At 42.2% G+C, this 15,629-nt stretch overlaps 3 protein-coding genes across 13 annotated transcripts; 1 reads left to right on the forward strand and 2 right to left on the reverse strand.

The window, feature by feature from the left end:
- Positions 1–69: 69 nt before the first annotated feature.
- Positions 70–5,741, reverse strand: LOC114882681 (tRNA-dihydrouridine(16/17) synthase [NAD(P)(+)]-like). 8 transcript variants are annotated; one of them, XM_046285751.1, is made up of 10 exons: positions 5,520–5,741; positions 5,272–5,386; positions 1,947–2,216; positions 1,710–1,869; positions 1,436–1,631; positions 1,094–1,342; positions 799–944; positions 606–703; positions 367–528; positions 70–273 (listed from the first exon to the last, which is right to left on the reverse strand). In XM_046285751.1, exons 3-10 carry the CDS (start codon positions 2,214–2,216, stop codon positions 115–117), a joined length of 1,440 nt encoding a protein of 479 aa, XP_046141707.1. In that variant the 5' UTR covers positions 5,272–5,386; positions 5,520–5,741; the 3' UTR covers positions 70–114. The 8 variants fall into 8 exon arrangements, with proteins under 8 accessions (XP_046141707.1, XP_046141705.1, XP_046141706.1 ...); XM_046285749.1 differs by lacking the exon at positions 5,272–5,386 and having other exon boundaries at positions 5,520–5,740; XM_046285750.1 differs by lacking the exon at positions 5,520–5,741 and having other exon boundaries at positions 5,272–5,390.
- A 113-nt stretch (positions 5,742–5,854) lies between these two features.
- On the forward strand, positions 5,855–14,249 carry LOC114882679 (protein KIAA0100). Of its 3 annotated transcripts, none has more exons than XM_029199578.2 (16): positions 5,855–6,110; positions 6,183–6,309; positions 6,453–6,644; positions 6,772–7,023; positions 7,253–7,414; positions 7,490–7,702; positions 7,824–8,091; positions 8,178–8,400; positions 8,507–8,637; positions 8,761–9,081; positions 9,179–9,624; positions 9,703–11,800; positions 11,864–12,108; positions 12,212–13,271; positions 13,355–13,572; positions 13,636–14,249. In XM_029199578.2, exons 1-16 carry the CDS (start codon positions 6,052–6,054, stop codon positions 13,918–13,920), a joined length of 6,300 nt encoding a protein of 2,099 aa, XP_029055411.1. In that variant the 5' UTR covers positions 5,855–6,051; the 3' UTR covers positions 13,921–14,249. The 3 variants fall into 3 exon arrangements, with proteins under 3 accessions (XP_029055411.1, XP_029055412.1, XP_029055413.1); XM_029199579.2 differs by having other exon boundaries at positions 8,761–9,072; XM_029199580.2 differs by lacking the exons at positions 13,355–13,572; positions 13,636–14,249 and having other exon boundaries at positions 11,864–12,112; positions 12,188–12,580.
- Positions 13,928–15,616, reverse strand: LOC114882688 (sesquipedalian-1-like). Of its 2 annotated transcripts, none has more exons than XM_029199618.2 (2): positions 14,972–15,616; positions 13,928–14,894 (listed from the first exon to the last, which is right to left on the reverse strand). In XM_029199618.2, exons 1-2 carry the CDS (start codon positions 15,263–15,265, stop codon positions 14,538–14,540), a joined length of 651 nt encoding a protein of 216 aa, XP_029055451.1. In that variant the 5' UTR covers positions 15,266–15,616; the 3' UTR covers positions 13,928–14,537. The 2 variants fall into 2 exon arrangements, with proteins under 2 accessions (XP_029055451.1, XP_029055450.1); XM_029199617.2 differs by having other exon boundaries at positions 14,966–15,616.
- Between the last annotated feature and the right edge of the window lie 13 nt (positions 15,617–15,629).

Raw genomic sequence — 15,629 nt, forward strand, 5'->3', positions numbered from 1 at the left:
CCATGATCAGCCTGAACATACATACATACATACATACATAGAAATGTGCATATATACATGTACACATAATAATTATTTAGCTTTTATTTATAATTTAAAATATTATAGGACGTGTCATATCTGATCGTGGAGAGTTTTTCGTTTCGCAGCGAATTCTATCGCCATCTGTCTCCTAGTTTTTGTTAAATTTCTATGCCCGATACAATCAAGATTTTCGGTGAAACATTTGTTTCTACAGCACTGGCGGCACAATTTGTGAACACACTTCAGGCCCTGCGAGATTAAGATAGAAGAAAATAGAATTAAGAGATTTCATTGGAGGTAGTGAAAATTAGAGGAAAAAAAAGAGAATGAAATTTTGCAAACCACTGGATTTGGACAATCGTGACACAATTCTGATCCTCTTTTGATGACAACAGTCGGCCTGTTGGGACGACGCGCTATCCGTCTAAGTTTCTTTAAACGTTTTCGCGATATCTCGTTTCCATCGTCGTCTTTGAATTTCCTCTTGATCGTTTCTTCTCTCTGCTGTGCGATCATAGAAAATATAAAACCGATATAATACTTAAGAGTGTATACACGTGTTCTGTAACGAAAATACTAACAGTTTCGAGCTTTCCCGTTTCTAACTTCCGTACACACTCTTCCGGAAGATGACGCGCGTAAGGTTGACACAGCCATGGAGGTAGTTCCAAGTTATAATCTGGAAAGGAGCAGACGGTCATGTTTGAAAAGCAAAGCGATGACGGGGAACGTAGGATAGAGGAACGCGTAGAAGAGAAGAGAGCAAGTACAGACCGGATGTTTCTTGCTGCCACCTTACGCGTCCTTCGTGATAAGGTAGATATCGATCCCTTAGAGTATAGACGACACTTTTGAAAGATTCCATGCTGGAGTTTCTGGCCAAATTTTCTCTTTCTTCTTTATTTTCTGCTAAACAAAGTCTACTCTCTAGTTAAAAACATGCTGAACGCATAAATCGACTTTTGTTTCCGTAATCAGTAATTTACGATAGCAAACAATAGCATATATGTATTATATGTATTATATGTATTATATGTAGAAAAGCCTCGTTATGAAAACTGGTACATACGTGTGTTGGAATAATTTAAAAAGATGACCACGGATGTAAGAGGCCGGGGCTGGATAACGCTCCACTAAATCTAAATATTCCAACGCTGCTTCCCAACTGGGCGGGTAACGAGCTTCGAATATAAACGGATTATAAAGATTGCCTTCCGCCGACATTACACCGTTAACGCCAGTTTCCTCCATACATTTTTCCACATCTTGCAGAGATTGTATGTTGCCATTGGCAAATACTGGAATCCTAACGGCTTGCCTAAACGTTTGAAAGCCAAGATGAACGAGAAGGCAAGGCAAGCAAGCAAACAAGCAAGAAAGGAAGGAAGGAAGGAAGGAAAGTGAAATATACCTGACAGCTTTAATGTGATCCCAAGACGCGACACCGGTCAACGGACCTTTCTGCTCTCTGGTCCGTCCATGAACGGTAAGCAATCGTGCACCAGCCTTCTCGAGCATTCGAGCGTATTCGACCGTTTTCTCGATCTCTGCAAATACTCGCAACTTGCAAGTTACCGGTACCCGTAGACCCTTGCTCAAGGTACTTACTGCAATATATAGATATTTATGAGAAAGAATTTACTACATATGTAACAACAACAACAACAACAACAACAACAACAAACCTATTCGTCGAAGCAAATCCCAGTCGTCTTGAAGAAAAGCACCGTAACGTCCACGTTTCGCGATCGCTTGTGGACAACCAATATTTACATCGACCGCATCACAGTACGGTTCGGCCAAAAGCGCCGCTTCTAGTAACGTGTTTGGATCGTTTCCACAAAACTAGAAGAAAACCAAAGAGATATAATATAAAAGAGGCGAATTAGAGGAAAATTAATCGATTCGAAAGAAAGGGCTACCTGAACGATCAACGGCCGATCTTCGGCCGTACTAGCCAAAGCTTCTCGTCTATATTTCGGATCTCTGCAAAAGACCGAAGAGTGAAGCATCGGTGTGTAACAAAGATGGGCACCGTGACGACGACTCAGCAATCTCCAGGCTAATTCGCTCGCGTCCACCATCGGCGCGACGATGTATCGTGGAGAACCCAATACGGTCTCCCAAACATTAGCCGGTTCGGACGCTTGGTCGGATCGTTGGTCAGACGGTTTCGCTGAAACCGATGACATCTACGAAAACGGTAGACTGGTTATTTACGAGATCTTCTTTCTTTCTTTCTTTCTTTCTTTCTTTGACGGATCAATAAAGTTTCGTGAAAGGAGCTTGACAGAACGAAACGTGAAAAAGATCGAAACGAATTTGAGATAAACAAGGGATAGAAGAATGGTGGTGGTGGTGGTCGGTTCTCAGATTCCCGATGAAGACGGGACGACGAATCGGTCGATTCGCGGAGAGGAGGAAGAACGCGTTGAACGGGCGGAAGAAGGTGAAAGAGGAGAAGAACAGGAGGATCTCGGGGTTACGGATTTCGAGAATTCCGATTCCAAGATGGGAGACAGTCTTATAGACTGTGTCATGTGCGAGTTCAGTTTTAATTTTGCTCTCTTCCGGAAGGAAAAAGTCCGACGAGGTCGGGTATACGAGGAAAGTTCGGTCGTTTTCTGATCGATCGAACGGTCGTTCGAAGAATAACGCAACGGAGGAAGTCTGCTCGGTGGTGGTCGAGGCGCGGAATTCGCAGTCGTTTCCAGAAGATCGCCGAACGAGACGGTACTCTCGAGATTCATTTTGATTTCCGTTGTTCTACACTGATTCGAATCGTCTGTAGACGACGCTGCCGCCGCTGCCACAGCAACGTTTTCCTTTGACGCGCACGCACTGCTACGGGAGGAGGAGGATCGACGCCGGCGACGTCGATGTCGATTCCTCTTTAGATAAGTTCGTAGAAATTTCCCGATTCGTTCGACGGTTTCGCAGGAAGTGGTCGAGACACGTAACGAATCTAGCGAATCGACTCGGCGGTGGTCGTCGGTAGATCGTTTCTTCTGCTCGTTCCTCTTGTGCCCGGTGGAACGACAATGCACCGCTATCGAATTGGCAGCGGCAAAACAGCAAGAAACTGGCGAAGGCGAAGAGGAGCCGCCGGTGGCTCGGATGCCACCAACCGAATCATGGGAGGACGGTATGGTTGCGCAACTTTTGTCGTTTGATTGGGACTGGTGCTCGCGTTTCGGCAGACACAATCGAAAGTTTTTCCTTTGGTCCTCCCGTTGCCGATGAAACGACGATTCCGTTTCGATTTCATTCGATTCCCTTGTGTCGGTGTCGGTGTCGGTGTCGATGTCGATCCGCCTATTTCGTCTGTCGCAATGCAAGCAAGAATCCGTCGTGTCGGCGGATACGAGCCGACGAATGTCGCGTCGAATCGTTTTCGAATCGGAAAGATCGACTGTAGTAGGTTCGGCGGCGGTGGTCGAGCTAGCCGCAACCAAGGTGTCAACGGTTTGAGTAGCGATGGCGGTCGCGATAACTGTAGCGGTCGCTGTGGCGGTGGCGGTGGCGGTCGCGGTCGCGGTCGCGGTAGCTGCTGCGGCTGCTGCTGCTGCGGCGGCTGCTGCTGCGGCAACCGCCACGGCGGCTGCAGTCACCGTGTTTCTTTGCCGTTTCTTTCGCACGTATTCGTAAGTGGTTAGACCGAGGCAAGCGATGTAACCGTGAAACAGGCACAGGTGAATCAAAAGTATCGCCGTGATCGCGGAAAGAATTCCGATCGCCGAGACGAGTAGGACCGAGACCGCATCGGAGACTGGGGTGATCGTCGGCACGGCGTGTCCGGTCGCATTCGAAACCTGAAGCATCGCTATTCGGTCGGGGGAGAATGAGAGCAACAGTTCCGTCGCGGAAAGACCAGCGATAAACAGGGTGGCTAGAATCGCGGAAATCAAGCAAACGAGGAAAGCTGTATAGTTTCTAGCCCCGATACAATTGTTCAGCCACTTGCAATGATGGTCAAATCGGACGATGCATTTGTTACAGATCGAACAGTGCTTGGTCCTCTTGCTGTCGGTGGTGATATTGCACAGATGACACCTGCCGTTCTCGATCACATGGGAATGTTTTCCTCGATCGAATTCCGGTATGATTTTGTTTGTAGGCTGAGATCTGACTCGCGGATCCGCCGGATCTAACAGAAGCACAGTCAAGTGAGAGAAAAAGTGTGTTAAAAAAATCGCCGAGATCACGATCGAGAAGATTGATCGTAAGCTCGGACCAAGAAGCGGCGTTATTATCGCAAACGTGTTTACCACGATTACCAAAATCACGATCCAACCAACCACTTGCTGAGGATGTAACGGCAATTGAAGTCCGTGTACGCGGCGGAATTTTCTGCGTTCCGGTGTCACGAACGCGTTTTGAGACGAACACCATTTTGATAAAACACCCTTTGTGCTTCCGCTTCTTCGCATAACTCTCCTCCTCTCCTTTTTTACCAGCTACTCTACTCGCTACCAAATTCTTCCTTTGCTCGCTTATCCACCATTTTCCTCCCTTTCTTCTTTACTTTCATTCTCTCCTCTCTTTACGACACTCTGCTACGACCTTCTTCATCCCTCCAATCCTTCCTTCGCCTCTTCGCCTTTTCGCCTTTTCGCCATTTCCAACATTTTCTCGCGCGATCAGCGACGATCTCGTCGTACCAACTCGGACCACTCGTTCTCGTCCACGTCGACGTTGAAACGCTCGTTGCGACGCGACGTCGCGCGTCTCTCTTCGAGAATTCTCGGTAAAACTCGCTGGTATATTCCTTTTCGTCCAACTATGCTTTGCCTACTACAATTCCATTCGTCGGATCGATACTCGCATGGCAACCCATCCGAGTAAACGACCTGAAAAATTTCTCTCGGAATCAGATTTTCCATGAATATTGTCGCGTAATCACGTAATTTCGGTCCTTGACAAATCTCGATCCTTTGCCTCGACCACCGTTCTCCTCTTACAAATACTATGTGTGTGTCTGTGTGTGCGTGCGCGTGTGTGTCTGTGTATTGCGCGTGCGCGTGCCCGTGCCCGTGCCTTTTCTCCTATTTAGTCACCTATTTACCCACATACGCATCCATTCTCCTTTTACGTGCTATAATAAATATTATTATTATACTAAATTTTCAAATATTTTATATGCCTAATTTGCCAATCTATTGTTCCAATTTAAATCAATATAATCCAAACAAATGTTGGTATCGATCGTACTTATACATATATACATATGTATATATATACATGTACCTTTTTTTACAAGTTGATGCCATTTTATATAGACTAACAAGTCAATAATAATTTTACCATCAACTTATTATTATTCTTCTCAATATCTTCATTTGTAATAAATTTATTATTTCATCTACGATTAAATGATCATTCGAATAGAAATAGCCTTTAGAAAAAAATTAGTGCATCTTTTTGTAATATATAGATAATACATAAAAAATTGTATTGTAACTGTGTCATTTTTAAAATAAAATGTATAAACTAACCTTACACTCGAATCTTTGCTTAAAGGTTAACCTCAATTCAGATTCAAAGTTTACGTAATTTCAATACAGTGCCTGCTGATCCAACTGTATCCTCCAGTATTTTTCTTATGTATTACGTACTCTTGTCGAGCGATGAAATTAACAGCATTTAAAAATAATTCTTCTTTATCACGAATTACAGAATTTTATTTATAAATACATCTAACATTTCCAATCACCGACAATCATTAATTGAAGGTGGTCGAAAGACACGTTTTCAAAGGTACTATCGGAAACATCGATATATATCGATATATCTATAAAAGTTAAAGTTGAAGTTGAAGCATAGGCATAGGTTTGCTATGGTTTGGTAACAGACGCCAGGAGTCAGCAGGAGGTTGAAGCGTATTTAGTTGGTGTCCGATTTTTTCCTTCTTGTCAATTTGTCAATGGGAAAAAGTGGGAAAAAGTATTTCGTTATTTCCATTATAAATGGAACGTGTCATTGAAGAAATATATTTGAATTTTACTCTCACTATGTAAATTCGTAAAAATGACTGGTTTGATTGCATTTTGTGCAATCTGTTTTGTTCTCTACTGTAATTTTACTTGGTGAGGTTAATGAGCAACTTGAATCTGTTAATTTTATCGTTGATAAGACAATATTTTTACTGTTACTTTTAGGGTAATCCCGAGATTTATAGCGTGGTTAGTCAAAAGACGATACAAGATTTATTTGCGAGTTGGTCATATCTCGTTACCGTATTTTATACTTCGAGACGTAAATATTTCAAAAAATGGTTTCACGTTGGTACGTTTTCTCTTATACTGTGTCGTCCTTTAAAAACTATTTACAAATGTTTCATCGGTTCATCGGTTCATCGGTTCATCGGTTCATCGGTTCATCGGTTCGAATATTGGAATATGCAATTAACATGTGCAAATTAATTTCAGCAAATCGAAGAAATCAGCATACGCAGTAGTTTGTTTAGCAGCGATGTTGCAAAATTACTGGCAGTGATCATGAAAGATGTGCGAGTTAACAAGGATGTTCCGGTTAAATCTGTACGAATGGCAAAAAGACGGACAAAATTAATGGATTTTCGAAACAAGAGAATCCCACCTATAATCATAACTTTTGTACAAGTACATATAGATTACCTTTCATCTTTTATCTTTTATCTTTTACATTTAAGTCATTAATTAGTTATTATTATATTATTTAAAATTTAGAAAAGTTGAATTGTTAAAAGTTGCTTTGAAAATTTTCTAGTTTATGGCTGTGCACGTAGAAAATTTGAGCCTTTTAATTTTGGGTAACGGCTGGTTGGCAAACGGAAGCGCGGAAAGCGTCAGTTTGGATGGCAGCGTCGTTCATGGAGCTCGTACCCTTCTCGCGTCGGCTGCCGTTATAGGTGGAGCTATGAAATTGTTGCGGCACGCATCGGACGCGTGTCTGTCACAGATATCCTTTGCCGGAACGGCCGAAGCTACTTTGAAAGCGCAAGGAGAGCTTTCCGTAGAGGTAAGAAAGAAGAGTGGTCGATGGAGGAGGTATATCCGCATGTATTGTACAACTGTTTCAAGGTGTAAATTACGAGAGCTGTAGAATAATGATAGCGATACTCGAAAGAGTATTGTAGCTCAATGCTTTGAACGGTAGCTATTTGTGTTTAGCACACATAACGGATGTTCCTGAACAACTGTCCTTTGAAATGGGATTAAATTGGAATCAAGCAGGATCTAATTTATAGAAATTGTACATCGGAATAACGCAGACAGAGGGTTCTGGAGGAGCAGGTCTCGTTACCTTCTTCAAAGATAGAAGTTCTTTAACCGCTACATCTCCGTATTCGGATGTACGCGTTGATTCGTCGAACGATTTATTGGCTCGATTGGCACCGGTTATACCAAAGGTGAATTTCGTACAAAGGAAAATCCAAGCTAAAAGTTTAGTTAAAAAAAGAAATATTTCTTGTCGAATCTTTCAGGATTTCGCATTGAAAATAGGTAATTCTTCTGTAATCACGGGAGGAGAGGACGGAGTGGTAGTTGGTTTAGAAGGGGTAATGAAGGGCCTTCAAGTTAGCACAAAGTTTCAACCATCTGATCCACAATTAAATGTTACGTTAAATTTGGATGGTCTGTCAGTTCGTAGTAAATTTCCTGTCTTAACTTTACGATCGTTAATAATAAACGCAAAGGTATGGAATGCTATTTTTATATACATGTATATTTGGATTTTTATACTATTATACATAGTACATAGTACATATTCTCTGTATATTTCTGGTATTTCTGGTATTTCTGGTATTTCTGGTACAGGTAGAACAGAATATTTTACAAATTGCTACGCAAGTCAATAGTCTTTCCGTTATTTATGACCACAAAGACTGGGAGACGGTGTTATGTAGCAGCGATAACAAAGTTTCAAAACCTGTGGCCAGTATGACGTTGAAAAAGAAATTACCGTGGTTGGATATAAGAGTGAACACTGAACTCTACGATTCGTCGTTATGCGTCAAGTTGTTGGACGTTCACGAAGCTTCGTGCGGAGTAGCTCATATGAAATTTTCTATAAACACGCTTACAGGCACGACACTGTATACATATATGTATAAAACGCAATGCGTGTTAAAAGTTGGTGAAAATTATTTTGGTTACTCGATCATTTTATAGAGACCGACGACGGTTGGAACACAGAGTTGGTTGTGGAATCGCTGTATTGTACTTTAAACGGCTCTAATACTGTTACGTTGGAAACATCTCATCAGTGGGGGACACCTTTGTCCGTTGGAGTATTATTAGCTACAACGCGCACCAATGCCATAGGAATTGCAGTTGACACTCTGGTAACCGAATGGAGCTTGGAACTTGCCAGATTTCTTCAAGAGGCTTACAAGTAAGAGGAATTCTGACGAATAAGCGAATAATAACGTAGTGGTAGAATACACGTTGAAGAAAAGACTGACAATATTTATGCTCGTTTTACTAAATTGATTTCACAGATGTTGTCAAAGATACAACAGCAGCAAGAGAGCCGAAACAATGAAGCAGGCTAAAGATGATTCGGACAATGTTGCTCAATTAAATCTGAAAATTACCAATTGTAATTTATTCTTTATCGCAGAAAATAATCGTATGTATATTATTTAAAAATTTAAATGGATCCGTTTATGATATGTATATGTATATGTATATGTATATGTATATGTATATGTAAAGGGAGTAAAGTAAGAAAAGTCGTTTGTTCGTTCCATAGTATCCATTATGGTGCGTTTGGATACTGCGAATGTAGAACACAACACGAAGCGGCTGGTGGCCGTAACAGAGGGTGTAAGCGCAATAACGTTGAATAAGAATGAACCAATTATTTGTCAACACGCTCAAGCGTTAGCACATCCATTTTTAGCTATAAGAAAATGTAAAGGTGCTGTCACTTCTGAAATGATAAATATTAGTTTGGACGGTACCAGTTTCGCTTGGAGTCCAAATTTACACCTTCGTCTGCTGCAACTTTGGTTAGAGTCGGCAGACTTTCGATCCATTATAGATGAAGATGCATCGAAGATCGGTATTCAAGGTTCAGTTTATTTCATACGTGTACCTCCATATCCTTGTGCCCCGGATCGATGACACGCGCAGCAGTGTCAATTTTCAATTTTCAATTTTGTCGACAGGTGAAGGAATGGAAAAACAGAAACGAGTGATGGACGTATTGGCCACTAGCGGCATCAGTCTGTCCATAGACATTTCTCCGAAACACTTTTTGGAACTTTCGTCGGATCAGTTGCGTTGGTCCCAAGGAGAATGGAAGTTGAATTATGTACGGGTCGCGTTGGATATGGCTGACATAATTATGATAGAAGGTTTCGAATTAGTTCGAATGTTTGATAATAGAGAAGTGCGACTCGAAAGGCAAAGTAACGAAGGTTTCGTCTTGGATTGGAACAACCAGACTTGGATGCTTAATATCGAATCGATAAAAGCTTGTTTCCCGTACGAGCATCAGTTCACGGACGCGATTCAAAACGAGCTGTTTAGTATAAAGAAATGGCTGAAGGAAATTCATTCAGGCTCGAGCGGCAAAAAAGAGAGGCCGTTACCTTGCGATTTGGTGATAAAGGTATGTATTATTTCTTAATGAAGAAATACGAACGAGCGATTCGAAAGCTGAAAGATTGAATATTGTATTGTATTGTAGATCAAAGAGTGGGTATTCGAGGTGAGCGACGACCCGTTCGAAGTACGCTTGCGGGATAATTACGAATTGTTGGAAGACGAGTACAAGGAGAGCTTGAAACGACAAGCGATGCTCGATGCAAAAGTACAAGAGCTTTGTCGAGCTCATTTGTTACTTCCTCAGGGCAAAGTCGAGGAATTGTACGATAGTTTGAACAAGAAAAACGCTGAAATTTATGTACAAAGGTGGAAGCAAATGCAACGCGCCGGTCCCGCGAGAACGCGATTGTTCGCCTGGTCTATGTTGGACATTGAGATATTAGCGTTGGCTGATCCGTCGATCGATGGTACGGAAAACGCGACGAAGGCTATTCGAGAAATGGACGCGGAAACTCCGTGGCCCGAGGATGGTCTCGAATTCAATACGCTCTGGGTCAGAGGGATTAGCTTAAAGTGCGCCGAATGGAAGCTACAATTACGAGATTTTCCGCAACCGCTGCTTTTGGTCGAAAGTTTAAGCGTATGGGGTAGATTGGCCGGCGCGGAAGCTCTAGCACCACCGAGAGCCAGGCGAACGGTAAGAATCGAAATCGGCGCACCTTGGGAGGATATCGTCGTCGAAAGGGGCATGACCTCGTTAAAGTACTATCACGATCTAAATTGGGACATCGACAAGTTCAGGTACGCGTTCGGTCCGTGTTGGGAGCCGGTAATAGCGCAATGCAATCTCAGTTTCGAGAAGATAATACACCCGTCGAGAGATCCGAGTCCTTCGTTGCCGTTCTGGGACAAGATGCGGCTAGCTCTTCACGGAAGGTTAACGCTTTGCGTGAAGCAACTTACGGTTCTGTTGCACGGTTCCCTCGATCCGTACAATACCACCGAGGAGATGGAACTGACGTGGACCGAATTGGAGCTCGATTGGACTCAGGGAAGAATCGTGGTCAAAGGAGATTTGGACGTTTACGTTCGTACGGCCAGCAAATACGACGACTGTAGGTTACTGCATTTACCAAACGTACGTTTGAGTATTAAATTAGCCTGGGTTTGTTTGGGCGATCCGAGAGACCATCATGCCGCTATACCTTGTGCCCCGGATCGATTGCCGGAATATTCGAGTAATCAGGAGCACGATTCGTTCAGAGCGTTCCGTTCGCAGAATTTAAACGTTAGCCTGTCGCTCGAGACGAAACCGACCGAATCCCCGGCGTTGGCGAGCGCTCCGACCGCGTTACTCTACGGTAGTACCCTCAGATGGTTTGAAAATTTAAAATTCATTCTATCCGGAGCGACCAGACCGACCAGAAAAGGGCCGCTCTTCAAAAACATTCGACCTCGAAGGAAACAATTGAGCAGACACTACAGAAAAGTACGATTAACTTTGGCCTTTCATCGGTTTCACGTCAGTTATTGGATGTCGTTCGCGATGCAACGCGGATTCGAGGTAACCGGCGGACGTGTGGCCTGCAGCAGCGAGCACAATTTGTCCTTGCACCCGATCGACGAGGACGGTTTGATACATCGGCCGAGAGCGGAATGGTCGGTGGTCTACATGAATTGCGAGCTCAGCGACGCGGAGATCTGGCTGAAAAGCGCACTCCACGAGGACAAGGAGACCGCTTCGTTGCGGCAACCGGTTGAAAAGTGTTACTGTTTAAGCGTTGCACGCGTTAGTTACGGTAGAGAGGCAATGGTAGCGGGAGTAAGCGGAGGAGATACCCCTACCCATAGGCTGGTCGTGCACGACTTGAAAGGTGCATGGACGAAAACGAACAGAGACGTCGCGTTTGCGCTCTTTGATTCTTTCATAAAGACTCAACAGCTTAAGAAGAATCTGTCGACCGCCGCGCTGAAAGGGTTTCACAGGGAAACGACATCATCGCACAAGAATCATCGAACTCGATCGGTCGAGGTACAAAACGCAACTACGCAAATCAACTCGAGCTCAGCGACGAAACCGCAGCAAGGAGAGGCTGTCGGGATGCTGCAGAGATTGATTGCCGAGGCCGCGAATAAACCGGTTGCCTTTAGCGACGATTTATCGGTACAAACGAGAGGCCAACAACTGCGTGGATTGGCAGCTTGTCATCAGGATGACGTGTTGCACAAAAATTGGCTAAGTATGCGAATTTATCCGAATTTATGCGAATTTATCTGAATTTATTTATTTTTCTTCTTTACAGTCGCTTTGGTAAACAGTCAAGTGTTGCTGAAAGGTATCGAGACACGAGGCTACGTGATTTTATCGGCCGCTAAAGCCGAAATATTACAAAGGATTCATCAACCTGTATGGAAGGAGAGAACTTTAGTGTCAAAGACAACGTGGGTCGGTTCGTTGGAGTGTATGCAGTATTACGCGACCGTTAGCGCCAACATCGACGAGAATATCGACGACAATATAATGTGGTTGACTTTGGATAATATACAAGTAAGTAAGTTCTGTTCTGTTCTGTTCGTTCTGTTCTGTTCTGTTCTGTTCTGTTCTGTTTAACGATTGGTTGAATTAGTTAAATTGGTTGAATTCTCCTTAGGAGAAAGATTCGACGCAGGTAATAGCCGGTTTGCCGGATGTACCGGCGCTGGTAGGTTCCGGTCAGAGCGTCGGCGGTGTGGTAAGTCAGACGGTCGGAGGTGGTGGCGGGCCTCAACATCAGCTGCAACGAATCGTTTCGAGATGCAAATGCGAGTTCTTTTACGTTGGTTACGGGCAAGCGTTGGACGTTGGCTCGATCGATCAAGTTCCTCCACCGCCGAGAGAAGAAGTAAGCCCGTGGGAGAGGAAAGATCTCTCGGCGGCTGACGCGTTCACCTTGATGCATCACGATTTGGATGTATGCACCAATTCGTTGCAATACGCTATGATTCTGGATATCGTGAACAATTTGTTATTGTATGTGGAACCGAGACGAAAGGAAGCGTCGGAGCGATTACAGCGAATGAGATTTCAGTTGCAGTTGCATTCGGTCGAGGATCAAAAACGTCCGATTCAACAATTACAAAACACCGTGCGCGGTTTGGTAGCGAAACTAAGGAGGCTGGAACGCGAGACGTACTTGGTGCAAAAGGCTCTTGCCGAGGAGTCCAGTCCCGAGTTGTTGACAGAAATGGAGCGACTCGAAGCGAGAGTTTTCGAATGTAAAGAACAGCTTGGCGCGAAAGCGGAAGAACTTGACGTGATGTTAAGCTGTTACAAGGAAACAACTGCTCCGGCCACAGCTTCCACCACGTTGAAAGATAAACCGGCAGCAGTCGCTAGAGTCGCTGAAATTTGCTTCAAACACGCTCAGTGGAGGTTGACCGATGCAGACGGTCAATTGGGTATCGCCGATCTAATCTTGACTAATTTCTTGTATACCAAAACCAGCAAAACCGACGACTCGGTCGAACATCTTCTCGAATTAGGATACGTTAGAATGACTAATTTATTACCGAATCAAATCTATACGGAGGTACTGACACCGACGGAATTACAAAGCAACATGCCCGTTGACAGGCAGAGAGCTCTTCGAGTTTTCTGCAGGGAGAAGGCACCGGTTGCTGGAATATCGGTGAAAGAACATTTTGAAATTAACGTGGTTCCTTTAACGATAGGTAGGTGGTAATTCGCTATCTAACGTTTTTTCCTTCGGTATGCAAATCTTATATGTATGTACTCGTTTCGTTTTCTCCTTTAGGATTAACGAAAAAATTTTTCAATACGATGCTGAAATTCTGTTTTCCCGAGAGAGATCCGGAAGGAATAGAGGAACCACCCGCACCGCAAAGGGATTCCTCTTTTTACGTACCGATCGAAAGAAGAGACGACGTAGAAAAAATGAAAGAAAGGGCAGATAAAAATAAACTATTTATATATATTAAAATACCCGAAGTACCCGTTCGTGTTTCTTACAAGGTACATGTATATCTATCTATCTATAGAAATGATTAAAAAGATACAAACAAATTTCTTCTATAGGGAAATAAGGAGAAAAATTTGGAAGACGTTCGTGATTTTGCTCTGGTAATACCTACCTTGGAGTATCATAACGTCACTTGGACATGGCTTGATCTTCTTTTAGCGATGAAAAGTGATTCTAGACGCGTAATATTGAGTCAAGCTATTAAGCAAAAGCTACAGATCAAGCCAAGAGGTCCGCAAGAAGAATCCGCTCCGCAAGAAGAAGATAAAGCTCGACTTTTATTGGGTGCAAGACATTTACCAGGTGATGCGAGAAAAAAAGGAGTCTTTAAATTTAAATAGCCTCTGCTGTTTCTCTACCTTGATATATTTTTCATTTACACAAACAATCAGTATTGTAATAAAATATTTAATACAAAAGATGGTATTGGTGCGCATTTAGTTGCTAAAGCAAACTAACATTTGCAATTTCGTATAATTCGCGTCATCTATTTAACTGGAACCTAAATTGTATACCGACCGAATATACTGTATCTTTTCATGTATCTTGCACTTATAGATACGCATCATTCGATAATAACCGAAATAATGCTAACCACTATGTGTTCCATTTCTCTATTCATTTTGTCTTTCTTACAATTAAATAATTATGTCTTTCTAATGTCTTAAAATATTTGTACATAATTATTTTAACTTATAATCACACATTTCCAGCTACAAACGTAAACGTACTTTGTGTACAAATGACTGACGACTCTATCTTATTCGTTTCATTTCATTTCATTGTATTGTATGTATTTATAATCGTAATCATTTCTAACGTTTTAATAACTATCAGAAATATTTTGTTACATTCCAATTGTAAGTTTTTTCCGTTACAAAAATAAATGATACGTTCGAATAATGTTCAATAAGTACCAACTCGTTAAATATTTACAGATCGTAAAAACGAGGCATCGTTAAAAACTAATCAACGGAGCCTCTGCAGCTTTTCTCGTATGTCTCCATTCGTTTAAATCGGCTAAAATTCTTCTACCGTACATAGTATGCAATTCGCGAAACGTTATCTTCGTCCTTGGAATATTTTCTGTCCTACCAGGTGCAGATCTGACGCTTTGCGAACGATGATGCATTTCTGATCTGTTAAAAGGATTATGCCGTTGTCTTGGTGGTGCTTTAGGGGACTGAGAGGGCGCGGTAACCATTGTTGTCTCCTCCTCTGCAGCATCCAATTGTCTTTGCAATTCTGCTACCATTAATTTCATGTAATCGTAACTTGCACATGCCAAAGCTTTCATCCACTGTTCCATAGATTCCTGAATACAATCTTTAAGTGAATTCTATTCTATCGAATATATAAAAATAAATGGATTTTTTTTTTAAATACCTTTACCTGAGATTCTGCTGCAAGGGCATAATTTCTGTTATTTGGTCCATGAAATACAATTTGAAAACCAAATTGTTCTTCGTCTTCTGCTAGTTCGATAGTACAACCTTCGAGGACTATCATACCTACAGGCTCCTTGTCACCGCGTCGATCGAAATAAAATAATATATTTCCTTTAAGAACAAACCATCTTCTTTGATAGCCACGATTTAATTCACCACGTTTGTTTAACCAACCTTCACGATCTACTGGTGTTGCCGATGTCGCGAAAGCTACCATGTTTTTCTCGTTTATTTTCATTGCATTTGAAATTGTACTGTTATGTATGTAAATAGGTAATTGTAAAAGAATTTTCAACAGATTCACTGTTGAAATAAATTTCACTTCTGCTTCAAACTGAATTATTTATAACCTTCTATATACCTTACTGAACAACTTTAATCATTCTGATTACAGTAGTATATATGTAGATATTATATACACTATTTTCAATATTACGATACATCGTTAAAATACTCGGTTTCTTTTTTTTTCTTACAAATTTTACAGTGTCTCGTGTAACAATAAATGTATGTAATATGTATATGTATAAATATATGTATTTACGCAAGTAAGAATACAATAGATTGAGAAAAACTTGACGTAACACTGCTACATTCACAAT

The sequence above is a fragment of the Osmia bicornis genome, chromosome 5, assembly GCF_907164935.1.
Source record: "Osmia bicornis bicornis chromosome 5, iOsmBic2.1, whole genome shotgun sequence".
Classification (NCBI taxonomy): Eukaryota; Metazoa; Arthropoda; class Insecta; order Hymenoptera; family Megachilidae; genus Osmia; species Osmia bicornis.

Bases quoted from the DNA above. Each gene is read 5' to 3' on its own strand.
- LOC114882681 (XM_029199595.2), bottom strand. From the start codon at position 4,416: ATGGTGTTCGTCTCAAAACGCGTTCGTGACACCGGAACGCAGAAAATT. The intron at 4,172-4,292 runs GTAAACACGTTT...TGCTTCTGTTAG, and splicing joins TCGTGATTTTGGTAATCGTG to ATCCGGCGGATCCGCGAGTC.
- LOC114882679 (XM_029199578.2), top strand. From the start codon at position 6,052: ATGACTGGTTTGATTGCATTTTGTGCAATCTGTTTTGTTCTCTACTGT. The intron at 7,415-7,489 runs GTGAATTTCGTA...CGAATCTTTCAG, and splicing joins TGGCACCGGTTATACCAAAG to GATTTCGCATTGAAAATAGG. The intron at 13,573-13,635 runs GTACATGTATAT...TTTCTTCTATAG, and splicing joins CCGTTCGTGTTTCTTACAAG to GGAAATAAGGAGAAAAATTT.
- LOC114882688 (XM_029199617.2), bottom strand. From the start codon at position 15,265: ATGAAAATAAACGAGAAAAACATGGTAGCTTTCGCGACATCGGCAACA. The intron at 14,895-14,965 runs GTATTTAAAAAA...GATTGTATTCAG, and splicing joins CAGCAGAATCTCAGGTAAAG to GAATCTATGGAACAGTGGAT.